The sequence below is a fragment of the Colius striatus genome, chromosome 1 (genome assembly GCF_028858725.1).
Source record: "Colius striatus isolate bColStr4 chromosome 1, bColStr4.1.hap1, whole genome shotgun sequence".
NCBI lineage: Eukaryota > Metazoa > Chordata > Aves > Coliiformes > Coliidae > Colius > Colius striatus.
Genome location: NC_084759.1, coordinates 157,692,909 through 157,713,793, shown reverse-complemented (window position 1 = coordinate 157,713,793; position 20,885 = coordinate 157,692,909). Strand labels below are relative to the sequence as shown.

Below are 20,885 nucleotides of genomic sequence, written 5' to 3'. Positions count from 1 at the left end.
CCTGATGAACAGATTGGTCAAATATTTAGGATAGATTTGAGTTCTCTGCAGAAAAACCTGTTGATTAGTTTACAGATTAAATTTACTAAAACAACTCAAACCCCAAACAAACAAAACCTCAAATATGGCATATATTAGTTTATAGCTGATTTGGATTCTTTTAAGGCAAAAAGCAAGGATGGACTAGACTATTATTTACAAAACTATTGTAGATAAAGTAGATAATGCTCAGAGAATGCTCAGTCATGGGAGTATCTGCAAACAAGGTCTGAGATCAACTGAACATTTTCTTGAGAGAAATGAGTAAGTTCAGTTACAGCTAAATATGTAGAAATATCAGCATATGGAATGAGAGTGTAAACACTCTGAAAGGTCTAGAATTAGCACTTAGAAAGATCACTAGAGAAGCTGACAAAAGCAGCAGTGGTTTTGTATTCTTCAAGAAGAAAACTACTGGCATAGACACAAGCTTGAAAACACAGATTGTATCTGAAAAAATATCAAAACTGAAATATAGGTGATAGTATCACCAGAGAGCAAAATAAACAAAAGCTTAAAAGAAAAAGATCTGTAATCAATTCCTGTTATCAGATCTCACTCCTTCCAGATTAAAATGAGACTCCATTTTTGCCAGCATAAAATCCAAAGCTACAGATCCAACTATGTTCTGCAATTAGCATCCATGCCATGAAGGCTAAAACCTCTAAATAAAGTCTTGAGGCAAGCCCCACCCATCCATGCAATAGGGAGGACTGTTGTATCTCTCGGTATCAAACGATAAGAGACTCGAGATGACAATCAAGTGCCAATTCATCCTCAGAAGGCCAGGCACTTTTAAAAACCCAAAAGCTTAAGTGGTAAAACATCAAAAAGAATCTAACTAAATCTGAAGGAAGACACCAATCTGATTTGCGTGTCTCCGAACTGAGCGGAGAAAGAAATGTTATCTCTGCCAAAAGCAGAGCAAGTACATACCTGTGTGTGCATGTGTGTGTGTGTGTCTCTATAATAGATCTCAAATAAGCTGTTTCATAAAATTCCATTTCAATGCACAGAAAATATGACAGTGACTGTACGGAAGCTGCAGTGGGTACATCTATCAGAATCACGAGTAATACACCCCACACATGCTCGTAACCAGACAAAATATTCATAAATATGACAACATCACTGTAGTCATCTGGAAACCCAGCAATCATCTAACTTTTGTCCTTTCTTTTTATCCCGACAGCTACATTCAGGAGCTCTTTGTCTCCCATTTTGATTATTGTAATTATCTCGCTGCTTGCCTCCTTAGCAGCAAAATTCCTCTTCTCCTCCAACACAGTATACAAACATTGCTACCAAACTAATCTACTTCAGCTTTTTGGTCTAATTTGCACTGTCTTCCATTTGCCATAAAGTTGAAGCTTCCTGTTGGCAAAGCCACGTTGTACTAACCATCTGGGAGTCTTCTTTCATCTAGACCAGGAGTCTGTAACTTAATCATCTTCCTTATCTGCTCGACATTCACCTGGGTTTGTCTAGAGCAGGACTGATCTTTAGTATTTAATCAAGGTCATGAACTGCCAGAAGACTCTGAATGAAACAGCTCACCAAGATACTATTAAATTATGGCTGGCAAATTAGGAAATGAATCAGAGATTGAGAGACATTTGTAATTTATTAAGCCAATCTGTTTCAGCTGGTAAGGAGCAGGGGATGTCCCTTATCAAGTTGCTAACCATATAAACACCCCAGGATTTATGCAAAGGTGTTCTGGAAGTCCAGTGTAGATACAAGATTTTTGGAAACAATTCTGCACTTGTACCCACATTGCAACAAACAGTTAGGAGGTGGAATAACATCCTTTGTTGTTATGACAGTGCTATGGTGGTGGAATCCACCATGTAATTATTACTTCCAAGCAGTTTCCAGATTTCAAGTTTTGAGTTGTCATGGTGAGCTCATGCTATTTACTTGTTCCTTTCTTTTTAATGGAGGAGGTGGCTGCCAGGATGTGTAATGTAATTTTTCAGATACAATATGAATACCATTCGCTCAGGCACTGTAAGTGCTTTGGCTCTAAACTGTAGGATGTTGAGATGAAGTCCCACAGCTTTCATGGTCAGACATTTCACACCTCTTTGCAAGCCAAGTGGGCATCTCTTGCTTGTGCCCGTGACCAGAATCTGAGAAGAAGGTGGGAGACAGGAGTCAGTATTCCCTTTCCATGGGCTTTTCAGGTTCTAGTACCATGAGGACATGATGAAATGACAAAATACTCTTGTCCATCTGGTGCCTCTACGGGAAGCACATGGACTTGAGCCAAAGTTATAGGAGCCACAGCTGAGGGCTGGCACTGGATGACATGTGCATGCTGACATATGGTCTAATGCTCCAAGGCATGTTCATACCATAGTAGCAAGGTTAGATTTTACCTCATGTAGAAACAATCATACTGACAGGACCCTGTCTTTGGACAAGTGCTCACTAGCTTGGAACTGGTCACAGTTCCTTTGAACTCCATAGTTTGTGACTGCAACTTTGGCTCTCTGTTTTAATACACTTCTTCAGGAGAATCATCTGGATGAATGGCAAGTATATTCTAGGCTCTTTGCCAGTGCCTGTCTTTGATCAGCTGGGCATCTACGTAAGGACAGATGTGCATGCCCTGTCTCCTCAGGTGCACTGCTTTTGCAGCAAGGAGTCTTAAGGCTGCACAATCTGCAATACCAGAGAGAGTGAGCTTTTGTACGACTTCTGAAATACTTCCTACCAGACAGGTTGATGACTATGTGGAAGCAGGCTGTGTGTATCTCAAGAACCATAAAATGAGCTTGAATGCAGACATAGGAAGATGAAGAAAGCATCATCATCCTAAATCTGATATGTGACATATGTTCAGATTCCCCAGATCCTTCAAAAGACACTGAGCCTCTTTTTCTTCAGAATAAAGAGTACCAGGAATGTCAGTCTTGCCTGCATTTGGATGCAACTGTGTCACATCCTCAGCACCCAGAATGGAGATCCATTCAATGGAAGGAATTGGAAGGCACTTTTTGCATAATTGCTAGTTATTACAGTGCTTGCTTTTACATTAAATGTCTGGATTTAAGACCCTTCTGAGTTTGAATGTGAACCCACTGTAGGCATCACACAGGATAGCGCCAAAACCCTGAATAGCATTGGAGAGGACTGCTCCCAGTCCCTCCATTTGAAACTGGTCATAAAGGGATGCAAGAGCACTGGTTCCAGAGGGAGAGAGTGAGAGAACAAGCTTGCTTCTGATCTTATTTATGAATTTTCCTTAGTTTCACTGCAAAAAAATCACCATATACAGAAGTAACTTCTGAATAGATTCCCATGGTATAGTACTACAAATTGTCTTAAGTGGGCAAAGCGTTTCCACCTGTATTTTGGTTTTGAGCTAAAGGCTGTGCAGAACTGCTAGACATTTATTTAGAACATTAACTAAACCCCAAATAATTTGAGATCCACTCAGCAGTGTACCTAACAAATCAAGATAACTAATAATATCTTAAGAGGCAGATGACTTTGTTCTAGGAATAAAGCAATACAAACTAGCCATTTATTTTTGAAAAGGCAATACACACAAATACAAAACATAGAACCTAAAGGGCCTTTAATGCTTTCAAGGCAAGGCTATAATAAAACAAGCAACACCTTGTTCTGTGCAGAACTGAGAGCACTAATCTGACATTTTTGAATACACCTGCAGCATACAAACATGGTATCACACACACACACACACACACAAAGCAGCTGAATGAGAAATTCAGGAGCGTACGCAGAATGGTATCTGAGTAAAATGCTCACGCACTGACTTGGTATACTACAGCACGCTGTGTAAGCCGTCCCAAGCACACAATGCTTTCATCTAATCTATTTATCTCCTGCCAAGAGGAACAGGATACACTGGCGTGTCTACTTTGTCACATTGACCACTGTGATGGTTTAATCCTAGCCATCAACTAAGCACCACACGGCTGCTCACTCACTTTCCCCTCCCAGAGGGATGGGGACGAGAATTGGGTAAAAAACATGTAAAACTTGTGGGTTGAGATAAGAACAGTTTACTAACTAAAACGAAATAAGTTATAATCATTACAGTAATAAAATATGAAATAATAATTGTGATGAAATAGAATATAACAAAAAAGAGAGAGAAAGAAAGCCCAAAGGAAAAAATCCAGTTGCCCAGTCCTGACCAATACCCAAGCAGTGATCTACCACTCCCCAGCAGCTTCCCCCAGTTTCTGTACTGGGAATGATGTCCTGTGTTATGGAATAGCCTTTTGGCTAGTTCAGGTCAGCTGTCCTGGTCACGTTCTCTCCCAGCTACTTGTGCACCCTCAGTCCACCTGCTGGCAGGGCTGGGTAAGAAGCAGAAAAGGCCTTGACACTGTGAGCACTGCACAGCAATAACTAAAACATGCCTGTGTTGTCAACAGTGTTTTCAGCACAAATCCAAAACATGGTCCTGTAGCAACTACTAAGAAAATTAACTCTATCCCAGCCAAAATAAGGATAATTTATTTATACATGTATAACTGGATTACTCAGCTTTCATATAGTGGCCAAAATGAAACCATGTTCATTTTTAGGTTTTACTACATAAGTAATTATACTCAACCTTGCAAATACACAGTAAAATAGACATTACTCAACTATGCCAAGTCACTGACAATTCCATTTATAATTTTGAGTAAAAGTTTATGAGCCTATAAAATCTTAAGATTTCATCTTTGCTTTTTACTTCTGCAAATGAATCTCCTAATTGTGTCATACTGTTTTTTAATAGCTATCCAAAGACTGTAGCTGGCAATTTTCCTATTCAATAACGTATGGGAATCAACTTCACAAAAAGAGACTGAACATTTTCCCATACTGGTAGCAATTATTAATTCCAAATGGCATCAGAATGCCCATTTCAAAATATGTATTGGTATCACCTACTATCATATCTGCAAGCCTATTACTTATTTGAGGTGTATAAAGCTCTGTGAAACATTTCATTTTGAGGAAATTACTTTAACAATGTCATGCATGAGGAGAAATCAAAAGAAAAAGACAATTTCAACCAGTTAGTTTTGAAGTCAATTTTGAAACTACTATATGGCGTGTAACAAATATTTACTACCTTTTCTCAGTCCAGAAGACTTAAAGATGCATCACTGATATAATGTAATACCTCTTAGAATAAGATAGCATCTGTAATCCCTGTGGTACAAGACTGTTTACTTCTCTACAATTAGTGGATGCCTCCAAGCTACATCATTACTATGAACACTGCACTGGGGATGCACCTGCAACTTTTCTACTTGAGAATGCGAGCTTTTTGTTGCTTTTGCAACATCTATACACACTTACCTGCTGGTGATAGAGCAGTGCATTGCTCTTCCACCTTGGATTCCTTTCAGTCACAGAATTCAAGGACATACAACCCTCTGAAGAATATGGGATGTGCTAAGAACTGAACATTTTTAAGACCTCTGTCGGGTTTGTGTGAAGTGGTTTCTGGTAATGGGGGAGGGGCTGCAGTGGTGGCCCTTGTAAGAAGTTGCTCAAAACTTCCTCCAGTACTAAGTCAGATCCACCTCTGGGGCTGAGCCAGTAAGGTACCTCTGCAATCACTTTTTGAGGAGAAGAGGCTGGAAGAGGGGAGATTAGAGGTGATGGAAGGAGTGGGATGAGAGAGAAATAACCATGTGGACTCCAAGGTTAGTGAGGGAAGAGAGGAGGAGGTATGCTGAAGCAGAGAATGGCCTGCATCCCATGATGAGACAGCATCTGTCCCTATGCAACCTGTGGATGGCAACAGTGGAGCTGAGATCTGCTGTCAGCTTGTGGAGGACCCCACAGCAGGGTGGTGACAGTGCCTGGAAGGGCCATGACTGTGGGGAGGCGGCATTGGAGCAGAATGTGCCTGGAGCTGTACTGCTGCAGAGGAATCCCACGCTGGAGGAGTCTGTGAGGAGCTGCAGCCCTTGGTAAGGACTCACACCAGAGAGGTTCATTAGGGCTGTATCCCACGTGAGGGACCCCATGTTGGAGCAGAGAAAGATTGTGAGGAATCCTCTTCTGAGACGGAAGGAGCATCAGAGACCATCCGTGATGGGTTGATCATATTCCCCATTCCCTGCCTCCCTGCACCACTGAGGGGAAGGAGGTTGAAAAATCAGGAGCAGGAAGCTGAGCCCAGGAAAAAGGGAGGGATGGGGGAAGGAGATCTTAAAATGCTGGTTGTATTTTTCTCATCATCATGCTCTGTCTTTGCTTTTTGTCTGTTCTAGTTGGTAGCAGATTAAACTGATCTCGTTTAACTCAAGTAGCTAAGTCTGTTTTGCCAGGAACTATAATTGGTTGTGATGCCTCCCTGCCTTTGCCTTGACCTACAAGGCCCTTGGTTATCTTTTCTTCTCCCATCTCACCAGGGCCTCTCCTTTCCCACCATGGGGGTGGGGGTGTTTGGGGGAGTGAGTGGCTGCACGGTGCTTTGTTGCCATCTGGGCTTAAGCCACAACCACTTCCACCACTTTGTTTTTCCTTTTGAGTAATATCCATGTGTCTGTTCCACTGCAGGCCCTCTCAAAGCAGTGGCCACATGAGAGACACAGAACTACAAGTTGCAAGAGAACAAAGACTGAAGAATCTAAGCTCTCAAATAGAGTATTGATCCTGATATGGTATTTGCGTGGCTAGTTTCATTAGAAGGCCTATGGAGAACACTTCTGCTTTGGGGGAAAAATGACATGGAGCTTGAAAAGTAGAAAGGGATTATCAGAAACAAGATGATTGTCATCTATATCCAGGTCTTCCTTCTCCTGTATGTAAGAAGAAATGAAGGAGAAAGAAGAAATAAGGAAGAAAGAAGAAATACCCCAGATTCTGCCTATTTTCAGCCAAAGAGTCAACCCTGTTTCATCTTCCTCTCCAGAGATAAGAAAAGCAGATTTTGTAACAATTCCAACTTTGACATTTTGGTCTTAAGTCAGCAAGATATTTTTAAACACCTGCTTTGTGAATAGAATTATGCTGCTGGTTCTCCAGCACTTTGACTTGAAATGTAAGAACCTCTTTTCTAGCAAGAAAACATTTAAGAAACATAATACTCAGGAAGATGGCAGGATCCAAGAACAAAATCTAAGTTCCCTGCTGCTGCAGTAAATACCTACTTGTTTCAGACAGTGCAAGTGGAGTATGCAACACTAGTGATTTAACATTGCTGCAAGGAAAGAGTCTACCTTGCTGTGGTGTCCATGCTAGTAGGTATAAAACCATCCCTGTCCCACCTGGTCAAGGAATTCAGATGTGTAAATACTAGATGGAGTCTACTGTAGAGAACAAGCCTTTTCCTAGGTCCTATTAAACTTTATTCCTTTATTTTGATGTAAACATATTTTATTCTTGCTTCGTGTTCCTATTTTGATTTGAAGTTAAGGCAACTTGTAATATTTCCTATTCCATGCCAAGAAAAATGAAAGCTCTGAAGATCTTGAAAGCATTTATCAAATATAATTAATAAATCTATTCTAGCCAAGACAGCAAGATTTAATCTTCAAGTAGCAAAGGTCAGTTTACAGCAGGTGGGGAATGGAGATAAGGAGACAGTGCTGTTGACTGCAGAGGGAGTTTGTGAGAGAAAATAGCTGGAAAAAAATAGGAAACTATAAAATATAAAACTCTGCTTAGAGTGCAAATCTGTGCATGGAAGAACAAAGTACTATCCCTCTAATAGGCATAGTTCTTGCCAAGTATCCATAATTTTGGATGGCTGCAAGAATTTGGGTGGGAACAAAAATAGTGTATAACCTTGACTTCCATGCTGAGCTCAAGCTATTGCATCTGCATGATTTTCCCCAAACAAATCCATCATCTGCTCTGCTGGAGCACATTGCTGCACAGCAGATAGCCAAGAGTTATTAAGACAGAGGATTCAAGGTTTTTGGTTTGTAATTTTTGGGGGTTTTTTTGTTGTTGTTTGTTGTTGGATTGTTTGGTTGGAGGTTTTTTTGTTTATTTTCTGTTTGTTTGATTTTAACATTGTGGAAGATTTACCATCTCTCCTCACTCTTAAGCCATAAAAGAAGGAGGCTGCTGTAAGCCTTTCTGTGGAGTCACGTGAGGGATATCTGCACAACACTTTCCTTGAGAATCAAAACCAATAACTGAAAGCACAGGAAGCATCTACAACTAACAGGGAGAGATCTGCAGTCAGTAAATATAATTTTTGTTGTTTCTTTGTATCTACAAATGATTAAGGAAAATCAAGATACTTTTGCTCACTGATAGGCTTCTTTTGCCCTTGTGCATCTGCCGACTGGAAGACATCCAGTGAATATCAACCTTTTTTTGACCAGCATGAGGCTAAAGATGGTGAAGCTAAAGCCACATTGATAGAAAAATTAGCTACCTAATTTTCATACATTTTCCTTAAAGATTATTATGTGGCTGACTTTAGAAAGACTAAAAAATTATAAGGAAGGACTTCAACATGGCACAACATTATGTGTGATGTACTCCTTCCAAACACATTTCAGATTACAGCATGTAATAGATTGATTTGAAATATATAAATGGGAAAAAAAAGAAAGAAACAATTTAAAATGTTGCTCTGTCATGTTAATACAACCCTATATAAAAATTTTACGGACTTTAAAGAGATCAGACAGAATTCAGTACCCGATAAGCTGCCAAATAGCTTTTCATTTATTTTTTTTTTGTAAGTGAAATGTCCCTTCCAGTACATTTGAAGTAAAATGTAATTACAAAAGAAGCCACATTTTCAGTGACAGCCCAGTGGTAGTTGAACACAATGAACATCACATCAAAACATGAACTCTTAATTCATAGGCATCAACTTTCAGAGCACAAGTAGAGGGATAACGTTTTGCAAAAAGATGCATTTTTCTTACTGGGAAACTTACAGTAAGATAATAATCTGTTCCCATTAAGTCAATGTATTTTACCTGAATAAGAATATGATTAAAAGGATTACATAGAAAGGATAGATGAAATCCCAATTAAGAACTGCTTTATTCAAACCTCTTTGTAGTAAAAAACCCTCAAATCAGAAAATAAACATTCTCAAAGCACAATCATTTCAAATGAGAATGTAAAAAATAAACACGTATAAACTCTATCACTGTATTATATAATTGCCCTGTATGGCACTATAGGCTGTTAGTGCAACTCTGCTATTTTTATAGAAAAATTATGATTTCAATTAAACTCATTTTCAAACATTTTTTCAGGTATATAATTTAAATTTGCTAAATTTATCAATTAAAAAAAAATTAAATCACTATAAATTATTTAGAGTGCCTTTTTGATGTTAAGCTTCCTAGTTCAGTCAAGTAACTTACTGAAGTTGTCATATGCTACTACGGTGTCAAATTCTAGCCTAAGATCTGCACAGGCATATGCCTAAGAAATTGAACTGCTAAGTCTGACAGTTTGAAAACTGGATTGGAAGATGGTATGCTTTTAGCCTTAATTAATTCCCCAGAACATATATATGTGATGGTAGATTCCTCTGTGCCAAGCTGTTGGGTTTTATTGAGAAGAGTTTAAGCCCAGGTAAGGAATGATTAGCATGTCATTAGCTGAAAAGCCACTGATCTTCAGGCAATCTTGTAAGTGCGAATTACTGCCTGCCCTTAGCTAAAATAGCTTGTACAAAATCTGTGTGCTGCAGATATATAACCAGTAGGAAATGGTTGTCTGATGGTATGAATTTTACACATCTTCCAGCTTTCTAATTGATCTGAATGCTACAGCTAGTGCTCAGAGGCATCTTGTGTAAAAGACTTATGATCCACAGAAGAAAGGATTTCACCCATTCATCTATGTAGCTTTGCATGTTTGGTAGATTAACAAACAATTGTATTATTCATTACCAAATAATTATATTCTTCATTAATTAATTGAGCCAGCCCATGCTATGTTCACCACCTCTGTGAACAGGTGCATGCTTACTGCAGCTACATTTAAGAATAAATCATGCAGCTGGTCTGTAGCTTGTTTTGAGCTCCTGTTTCTTGGAGACAGACAGCCTCATTGTAATTTTCTACAAACCAGTATCAGGCAAAAGAGCCACAGGAAAACCAGTTTGAAGGAAATCTGCCTGATTTTCTATCATCAGGTGAAATGGAATTAGACCCCTTTTCATTCTTCTGTAAATAAGCATTTAAAGAACTCATATACAAGCTATAAATTTATAGCTTTGTTTATAGCAGCAGTGTGATATCACATTTAAAGTCTATCAAAAGTACTTTGAAACAAAATATTCAAGAGAAAACATAACAAACATTTTGGTTATTCTTAGATACAACACAGAATAAAAATCTACCCTTAAATTTTGCTATTACATGAAATTAAGATGAAAGGCAAAACAGACTTCCTACTGAACACCGATGTAAATGAAAGGGCAATGAAAAAATGGATAACAAAACATTATAAAAGCAAAATGCACACAGTATAAGTAATCACAAGGTGATCTTGTTCATTATTACGATGTTAGAGAAGGAGACTTACCCGCATCTTTGCACATGCATCCTGTGTTGACTCTGTGCCTCTCAACTCTTTTACCAGCATAGAACCTAAATACTAAAATAAGAATCCATTAACTTCATTAATTAAAATTCCACAATAGACAAACATCTGCAGAAATGCCCTAAAAACCCCAGAGTGGTAGGAGTCACCTTAATACATTGCTTCAGACATTTTTTGTAATCTGCAGTTCTCTGATAAATAATTTTAACCACTGTATTAATCAACCCATGAAACAAGAACGCACAGTAACAAGTGTATTGCATCAGACGCAGCTCTTTGAAATGGTATCTGAAAGTCTTCTAGTTTATCACCTTAGTCAGTCAAACAACAAGCAAATATTACAGATTCCATCTTAAAAAAAGCCACCTTATTAAAAAACAGAGAATCTGCCTTTTTTTAGCTGCCATCTGCCAAATTCATTGCTATGCGTGCAATCACGGGGATGTAAAGGCCAGCAGCAACACTAACCTCTGTGTACTCAATCTGTAACTCATTTAATTGCAAATAGCAGAATCCAAGGTCAGCAAACATCTGAACTGAAAGACAGTTTAAACCATTATTTCTTCCTAAGAAAGGACTGATCCTGAACTATTATTTTGAAGCTTTTACTGATCTGAAGGAGGGCTGGTTGAGAAGATGCAGAGGGGTGCTGCTGGTGGGTCCTGGCTCACCTCACTGAAAGCCACCAGGTTCTCAGAGAATCCTGGTCAACTCTGAGGGCACATAAGGCAGCGAATGCCTCAGTGACACATTCCCTTTCCGACTTGTCTCTTTACCATTATGTCACTTGCTGGCACGTGCAGTTTTGAGCCCTTCTATACTCTGACAGCAGGCTTTCTTACTCTGGATTTACTCCTCTGAGGGAGTCTCAGTATCTCTCCACACCATGTCTGAATGCTGCTACTCCTCCAGGAACGGCTGCATCATACCTGCTGTTCTTGCCTGGCAGGAAGCAGACTTGTTATTGCTAACAGGGCTGTGCAAGAGCCATGCTCTGCATTTCTCCTACAAACACCCCAGGTGTGTGCAATTGTGAACAGTGCAGATAGTAGACTGTGCATGTGCACATACACATGATCATACAGCTCTGTACAAACAGGATGTTTCTGTACATGACATCGCATGTAAGTCTGGCTTAACTGGGGAAAGAGGATAGCAAGCCACTCTTTGTGTTCTCCCCAGGGAAAGAGATGGCTCTCTTTGCATTCTCACTGCAGTGCAATGCCATAGCTTCAGTCCTAAGTCATGGGAACTGAAGAAAAGTCATGTCAATGGTCAGAATGGGGTAGGTGAGTGGCAGGACAGAAAATACCAGTGGCACAGAGTCGAGTTGGAGGCCTGCGGCCAGTGGAGTTCCACAGGGATCAGATCTGGGGCCAGTCTTGTTCAATATCTTCATCAACAACCTGGGTGATGGCACAGAGTGTACCCTCAGCAAGTTCCCTGATGACACCAAACTGGGAGGACTGGCTGATTCCCCAGAAGGCTGTGCTGCCATTCAACGGGATCTCGACCAGCTTGAGAGTTGGGCAGAGAGGAACCTCATGAGGTTCAACAAGGACAAGTGCAGAGTCCTGCATCTGGGAAGGAACAATCCCCTGCACCAGTACAGGCTGGGGGTCAAACTGCTGGAGAGCAGCTCTGCAGAGAGAGACCTGGGAGTCCTGATTGATAATAAGCTAAACATGAGCCAGCAATGTGCCCTCATGGCCAAGAAAGCCAATGGCATCCTGGGATGCATCAAGAAGAGTGTGGCCAGCAGGTCAAGGGAGGTTCTTCTCCCTCTCTACTCTGCCCTGGTGAGGCCTCATCTGGAGTACTGTGTCCAGTTCTGGGCTCCTCAGCTCAAGAGGGATGGGGAAGTGCTGGAGAGAGTCCAGCACAGGGCCACCAAGATTATCAAGGGTATAGAACATCTTTCATATGAGGAAAGGCTGCGGGTACTGGGGCTGTTTAGTCTGGAGAAGAGGAGACTGAGGGGTGATCTTATCAACATTTATAAATATCTAAAGGGTGGGTGTCAGGAGGGTGGGACATCCCTTTTTTCTAGTAGATAGTAACAGGACAAGGGGTAATGGGATGAAGCTGGAACACAGAAAGTTCCACTTAAACATAAGAAAAAACTATTTCACTGTTCAGGTGAGGGAGCCCTGGCACAGGCTGCCCAGAGGGGTTGTGGAGTCTCCTTCCTTGGAGATCTTCAAGACCCATCTAAACGTGTTCCTGTGCCACCTGATCTAGGTGAACCTGCTTCTGCGGGAGGGTTGGACTAGATGATCTCTAAAGGTCCCTTCCAACCCCTACCATTCTATGATTCTATGACAGGAGCCTCTTCCTAGAGTAGGCTGCAGCCCATTGCTGCTGCCTGACCCCTTTCTTTCTACTACATTGACATCCCTTGGAAACTGACTATACTGACACAACCAGACAGCGAACCAGCTTTGTTTTAAACAAGAACCTATAAAAATAACTTCAGTTACAGCTGAACACAAGCTGTATCTGAACAGGAAATGTACTGGGTTCAACTCTCTGGCCTCCTGACCTAAACTGAGATATTTTCTTTAAAGCCTTCAGTTCACACTAGGTACCATAGGAGTCTCTGACCTGCAAGAAAAGGCATAAATATTTCAATGTAGGCAGTAGCCAACATGGCAATTAGTGAGGAATGCTTTACAGGGCATTATAAATGGAAGGGTGAGCAACACCAACACTACCAGACAAGCACAAGCAGAAAGGAACGAATGAAGGGCATTCCTGGAGGACTGCAGATGTGAAAGATTCATAAACCAAGCAGCTGTGAGCCCAGCTGCAGGCTCAGTGGTGACATGAATAGGGCTTTGGGCATTAATTTGATGGGATGGCTTGATATCGCCCTTGCAGAGAGCAACAAATTTAAAGCAAGCTCTGAAAGCAGAAAATTAAACAAAAGCATAGTGTCTTTGTCTGGATCCTGCTGTCAGACACCTTTGGTCTCCTTAGCCTTCTCTGGGAAGGATGTATTTCATTCCTTCATTTTTAAAAAAATGTGTGTTTTTTACAAACTATGGCACAATGAACTGGTATTTCCCTGAAAGCTACCAGTTCAGGGAACAAAAGCAGTGTTTTGAAGCTCACGACTGAACAAGAGGATAAAAGAGAAGAGAAAGTCAGCTCCTGTCCCATATGGACGGCAGCAAAAAACTTCAACTGCAAGAAAGCTGGAGGCCTGTGGCCAGTGGGGTTCCACAGGGATTGGTTCTGGGGCCAGTCTTGTTCAATATCTTCATCAACAACCTGGATGATGGCACAGAGTGTACCCTCAGCAAGTTCACTGATGACACCAAACTGGGAGGACTGGCTGATTCCCCAGAAGGCTGTGCTGCCATTCAACGGGATCTCGACCAGCTTGAGAGTTGGGCAGAGAGGAACCTCATGAGGTTCAACAAGGACAAGTGCAGAGTCCTGCATCTGGGAAGGAACAATCCCCTGCACCAGTACAGGCTGGGGGTCAAACTGCTGGAGAGCAGCTCTGCAGAGAGACACCTGGGAGTCCTGATTGATAATAAGCTAAACATGAGCCAGCAATGTGCCCTCGTGGCCAAGAAGGCCAAGGACATCCTGGGATGCATCAAGAAGAGTGTGGCCAGCAGGTCAAGGGAGGTTCTTCTCCCTCTCTACTCTGCCCTGGTGAGGCCTCATCTGGAGTCCTGTGTCCAGTTCTGGGCTCCTCAGCTCAAGAGGGACAGGGAACTGCTGGAGAGAGTCCAGCGCAGGGCCACCAAGATGATCAGGGGACTGGAACATCTTTCATACAGGGAAAGGCTGCAGGAACTGGGGCTGTTTAGTCTAGAAAAGAGCAGACTGAGGTGGGATCTTATTAATATTTTCAAATATCTAAATGGTGGCTGTCAGGAGGTTGGACATCCCTTTTTTCTCTTGTAGCTAGCAACAGGACAAGGGGTAATGGGATGAAGCTGGAACACAAAAAGTTCCACTTAAATATAAGAAAAAACTATTTCACTGTGAGAGTGATGAAGCAGTGGCACAGGCTGCCCAGAGGGGTTGTGGAGTCTCCTTCTTTAGAGGTCTTCAAGACCCATCTAAACATGTTCCTGTGCCACCTGATCTAGGTGAACCTGCCTCTGCAGGGGGTTGGACTAGATGTTCTCTAAATGTCCCTTCCAACCCCTACCATTCTATGACTCAAAAATGCTTCCCAGGACTCACTGTGGAACAGACAAACAAAACCAAAGGTACTGCTTCAGTGTAGCTGTCAGAAAATTCTGAAATTCTAGGAACGAACTTTGCTTTCCTTTGCCTTGCTGTACTTTTAGAAATGTTCCTTCTCAAAAATCCTGAGCACATGGGAATGACACAGAGGACATTCAGCAGGCTCAACTGAGCGATGTGGTATGAAATGAAAGCTGTCCCTGTTACACCTTCCAAGCCAGGGTTTTACTCTATAGGGCTGAACAGCTCAGGCAGTTGAGACAGTGCAGTGATGCATGATCTGTAAGAATGGAAAATCTTTCCTTAACCAACATAACTTGGATATTTTGACTTGTTGATTCCTTAATCAACAATAACTGGGATATTCCCAACTCCATCCCAACTCCATTTCTTTAATGATCCACACCCCTCTGATCTACTACAAAGGTTACATCTGATTATGAATTCACTGCTGAATTAAGTAATGAGATGAGGCACTCTTGAGAAAATTTGTTCACTTCACTGAAAACTATGAAAAAATATCTAAATAACTAGAAATCACTAAGCTTCCTTCTGAATTTGAGCTGCTACTTAGGAAGAAAGCAAGACAGATCAGGCAAGCTGGACCATGACTGTAACTTGCTGAGGAAGGCAGAAGTTCTAGGTAGCGTCCAGGAAAAATTACTGCATTCATGGCAATTTCTACCACATAAAGGTCTGATGGAAGATACAAATGTGCTCCAACCAGATGCCTGTAACACCCCTGTCTCTCAGTGGTAGCCAGGTTCTGTCTCATCTGTACTTAGTTTCTAATTCCTTATGTGCTTTCAGTCAGGTCCAGTAGACTCCAACTCTTCCTCAATATGCCTCAGTGTTTAGTGAACAGAATATTACCCTAAAAATCACTAAGGATCCAAGCCCCTTGTTCTGTTGATAGAGAACTCAAGGGCTTCAGAAACTTGATTTTCATTTAAATAACAAAGTTTTCCAATGTGACTTTCTGTACTTCAGGAGAACTTCCTCTCCTTCACAAGCATTTTTAACAGCCAGAGAACACTAATCATCTTTAGCTGTATCGAGAAGCCTTTTTTCTCCAGAGATGGGAAGTGGAAATTCAGCTACAGCTGAAGTAAAAATAAATACACTGCCCTGAAGGAATTGACTGCTACTGGTACTTCAAGCAGTCACCAGTTTGGGAGAGGTGTGAATGTGCTCTTGTACCATGGACAGGAAACACTGCTTCAGGACCCTGATCTCCATCTTCCTAGCTCCCTACCCCAAAACCAAGTGTATGAAACTCAGGTAAGGCAATCCTTTTAACTACTGCACACACAGTACTAAGGTATACATGAAGATCCCACACTATGGTTTATTATTTTTCCAAAAACACTATAAAGGGATTTGTGACAGATGAGAAGTAGGGGTGTTTGCTCTCACTGCCACTTCCACCGCACATAGTCACTTACCCACAGTGTCATTTCTCTAACACTGCTGCTACATGGACTGTAATGTTTCATATAATTCATAGCAAAAAGTACTGTGCATCCTTGTTTCCCATTTATTACAATTACACTATTTCAGAAGAAGAGCCTCATTAAAAGCAACCATAAAAATACTTTACATTTTTAAAACAACAACAGCCTACCAAAACCAAAGGTTAACATATCTACCCCAAATCTAACCACCAAACTTGTCGACACTTACAAATGCTTTATAATCGCATGACTGGAAGATGAGTTTCTCTGGATGATGTTGCCAATATTGTACAGGCGTTGATGCTGTGGCTTCATTTGGAGGTCGCAAAGTAATGGAAGGCTCTCCCCAGTCTCCTGTCTGAAAATCACAGTTTGAGATATAAGAGAAATTGCAGGCAAATTTATGATAAAATAGCCCTGCACTGTTGTACTCAAGTAACAACAATTTATTTTCTACACAAAGCCATGTTACTAAAATAAGGGAATCCAATTCCTACAACATTTTTCATGATTTAATTTATAATCCAAAGTCATCTACTGTAGTGTTTAATGAGACCTTAATTAAATCTATTTGCTTTGAGAATAAAATAACTAGGCACCGGAAATGTGCCTTAAAAATAACTGTTTACAATATATCTATGAGGATAAGAGCACTTGAAAAAAAAATCATGAGATGCACAAAAATGCCACTCATAATTTCTACTATGTGTTTTACAAGCTTTTCTACACAGTTAATAAGTCTTTCATTATCCAGCACATATAACCGATAACTAACTTTCCTTAACAGCTAAATAACGGAGACTTTGCTTTGATCTGAAAACTTACTATACATTCTTTAAAAATACGAGTCATTCTTTAATCTCTTTACAAATATTTACTTTGATGACCTTCTACTGATGTCTCACTGTACGGAGTATTAACAGTGCCCTTTCACATTTATCATTACCATTGATATAAGGTGCCTTTCTGAGCTCTCAATCTCCCGTCTTTCCTGAAAGCTCTCAGAGGGGTAGGGTAGGGCTTCAGTTCACTAATAAATCACTTTGCAGGACACTTTAGTCCCAAAAAGAACCAATGCAGACATTTGCATAAGAATGGCTCCATCATAGCAGTGCTGGGGTCTCACCTGCCATTGCATAGTTTTGGATGTGGCCTTATTGGACCTGGACTGACCTCTGAGGGCTCCTTCCACCTTGCAGGTCCACACATATAAAAAAATATTATTATTTTGAGATCATTTGTTTTTTAACTATATCTCTCCTATTTTTAGTTCACATGGACCCACGCTGTCCATGTCCTCAACACCAGCGATCCTGCCAAACCAAGATCAGATAACTGTAACTGAAAATGACCCATGGATGGAGCCTCTCTACTCTTCCCTATCACCAGCCCCACTTCTCCCCTACTCTGTCTGGTCTGGCCTGACTCTGAGTTTCCCTCTCCTTCCCACTCTGACTTTTGGGGATCAGATTTCTCTTCACTAATCCTCTTTCCTCCCTTGCTTGTTCTCTCTCAAACTATTTTACCCTCTCCTATATGATTACTTCCATTTGGATTATGCTACCCCTTCTTTACCTGCACTTATCTCTGTATATTTTCTATGCACGTCATATTTTTTAAATATGTGTTGAAGTTGGTAATGAATTGTCATCAACACTTCACACAGAATATGGCTAGAAGTTAAGACTTTTAAAGCAGAAAGAAGTTAAGCATCAAAAGCACATGAAAAAAGAATCTTATCGAAGACATTCGTAAGTCTGGCAAACTCACATCCTACTAATTAAATCAGGACAGAGTAAACAAAACAAGTACATCATTTTCATGTGTCACAAAATAATGAAATGACACGCATTTACACAACTCTGCAATGAAAAGCAAGAGATAAATCTGGAAACATCAACATTACCCTGCTGATGTGCAACTTCAAGCAACTGAACATCATAAACCAAGTAAAACCTAGTTAATATTGGTACAATTAGCATATCTACAAATTATACAGTATTGTAATTTCTGTTTTGCCTAGTTAGGTTACCTATATGCTATAAATGGAACTTCAACCTCAAACACTGAAAGGAAAGCAACAGGAGCAATGGCTCCAATTTTTGGCATCCTGTATCCACAGAAATTAATCCTTCTGTCCACAAATGTAGAAAAAAACCTTTCTGTCATATTTAATCTGAAGTAGGAATTTGATTTCATTAAGAAGCAGTTCTCCTTATAAAACAAGGTTTTCATCATATTACAAGAGGCAAGGATCTGCATCCTTATTAGTGGAGTTTGTATTTGACTACAAGAGAAGATGGATTACACCTGTCAAATTCTCACAGTGTGCTCAACTGTCTCTTATGAAATGTTCAAAGCTGTAGCTAACAGACCACTTGAAATAGTCCTTTTTTGTTTTTTCCTAGTAAAGATACACTCCTGCACATATCTCTGGAGGTATATCCTATCCATTTAGTAAAAGGTTACTACATTGGAACAGGCCTAAATCCAGGATAGAGAAGCTCTAAAAATACAGCTTTTGGTCCCTGGTGTTTCCACCAAGGAAGCAGAAGGACAACTATAAGGTAGGACCAGAACTTCTAGGGAGCAAGTGACCCTGAGGCAGTGCCCCAGACTGTTTTGCTGTGCTGGTCTGCATGTGACTTTCATCGAATACAGAAAATCAACAGTACCACATTATTTTACAGTTTGACTCCCTTTTGCAGGCAAGCTACTAAAGGCATGGAGAACTGCATTGCTTCTGTCTGTAAATGAAGGGTGGTAACATGAGGAACAGTGATTACTTGCCATATTGGTTTGATTTTATAAGGGAGCTAGGAAGGAAACCTTCAACTAGGCTAATAAAACTGGTGTATGAGACGCTTCAAGGGGGATGGAGTAGAGACTGTTTGTATCCATTAATTGCTCTCTAAATATATACAATCATCTTAGTACCTAGTCCTTTTAAATCAGACAAAACAGAACTGATAAGACTGCTGTACATGTCTCTGGGATGACCTAAACATGCAATACAGCTGAGGCTCGGGAACACAGAGATACAGGATTTCTGCTGTCCACAGACTGCTGCACCCGAACATCTTTAATGTATTTCAGTGTCTCTAGCAGGGAGCAGCTACTGAGAAAAGTTGAATAAATTTAAACATCATAGGTATAGATTATTATGATGGATGAAAAAGGCGTTACATATAGCCATAAAATTTTATTTAGTAACTGTATCTGTTCTTTTAATATTCAGCAGAAGTAGCTTCTGGTCTCTTTTCCTTTTGTTTCACACCAAACTCCTTCAATTTCTAACCATACTATTGGTGGTATTCATTACCTATTTAGATTGAGTTATAACAGGATAGTGTCCAAAGGCCAGGTCCATGAAGATATTTAGAAGTGTAATTTCAATTATATATTCCCTAAGCAATTTCCTTTTTTTTATGAGGAGAAGAAAGGCTTTTAAACAACATTTAGACAGGTAAATACTTTAATAAATCTGGGTCTAAAAACCTCTACAGGAAGAAAAAGAGCTTCTCAGATGACTGGCTCTAGTCAGATACTGAAATTATGAGATTTAAAATGTAATGACGGCAATCAACTTCAGGTCAAATATATAGTAGGAACACCTTTGACCTAGAGGAGACTTGAGATAACAACTCTCAAGTTTGAGGTGGAAAAATATGAATTACTAATAGTCCCAAATCTGAGGAATTGGTGTGGAACAACTCTTGGTGATGTACTGAGATTCAGGACATTCATAAGCACCTAAAACATTTTCAATCAGTATAGAAATGTTCGTAAGTTGCCATGCAGGACCAACTATGATGTTTGATTTCATTTTATAAAATAGATACGTTAGGATAAGGATTTTCTGGTTTGACTATTTAATTTGCAATTATGAGAAATAATCAAACACTTAAGCTTATGTATATTTTATGACATAATACATGTATAGAGATTTTTATCTCTCTGATGAAGTAGAAAGGAAAGAGATAATTTATTCCTCATCTAACTTTACAGCTCATCAGGCAGCTGTGCAATTTATCACATGGTTTTCACTGTACTGCCTGTGTTTTAGTATTCTAACCTCCCCACACCTTTAACCAGTGCCTTTCCTCTCTCTGGCTGCAGTCACCTTGAAAAGAAGATTTTTTTTTTTTTGCTCCATATTTTGCAGATAAAGAATCTACAATCATAAACCAGCCTGAAGTCAAGTGGTAAAGTCTGAGTAAGATTCAATGTGATATCTTTACCGTGACAACTTTTAATCATAAAGGTCATAGACTTAAAGACTAATATCTCATGCTCTTGCAGTGCTTCATAACCCTGAAGATGGGCAGATGTGCACTTCTCAGTGCTCCAGAATCAGATGTTTGACATCAAATGAGCTACAGAAGCAGACAACTGCTATTAGGTAATTTTTTACAATTGTTGCACATTTTTCTATCTCATCTCATTCTCTGAGAACTGTATTTGACTCACATTAAAGGCATCTGGATGCAGAGGTAGTCACAGGTAAGAAGCAATCTCAATAAAACCTCTATAAAATGTAACGGCTGCCTCATCTTTTCATGTCAAGTTAAAAATGCTCCACACTACAGGAAAAAAAAAAAAACAAAAGGGCCTGGCTTTGAGTGGCTGGAATGTAGTCGTTTTTAACAAGGACCACATCTTATA

At 40.2% G+C, this 20,885-nt stretch overlaps 1 protein-coding gene across 18 annotated transcripts in view; it reads right to left on the bottom strand.

Annotated features, from left to right (window-relative positions):
• ANKS1B (ankyrin repeat and sterile alpha motif domain containing 1B) overlaps nucleotides 1-20,885 on the bottom strand; it is a 431,515-nt gene that overhangs the window by 12,991 nt on the left and 397,639 nt on the right. For 14 of the 18 annotated variants that reach the window (XM_061989149.1, XM_061989314.1, XM_061989231.1 and 11 more), the window contains 3 exons: nucleotides 16,450-16,578; nucleotides 10,536-10,611; nucleotides 2,699-2,706 (listed from right to left, as the gene is read on the bottom strand). In XM_061989149.1, the coding sequence (XP_061845133.1) occupies nucleotides 2,699-2,706; nucleotides 10,536-10,611; nucleotides 16,450-16,578 (213 nt within the window). Of the gene's footprint in view, nucleotides 1-2,698; nucleotides 2,707-2,978; nucleotides 2,990-10,535; nucleotides 10,612-16,449; nucleotides 16,579-20,885 lie in introns of all 18 variants that reach the window. The other 4 variants (XM_061988906.1, XM_061988958.1, XM_061989065.1 and 1 more) reach the window with 2 other exon arrangements.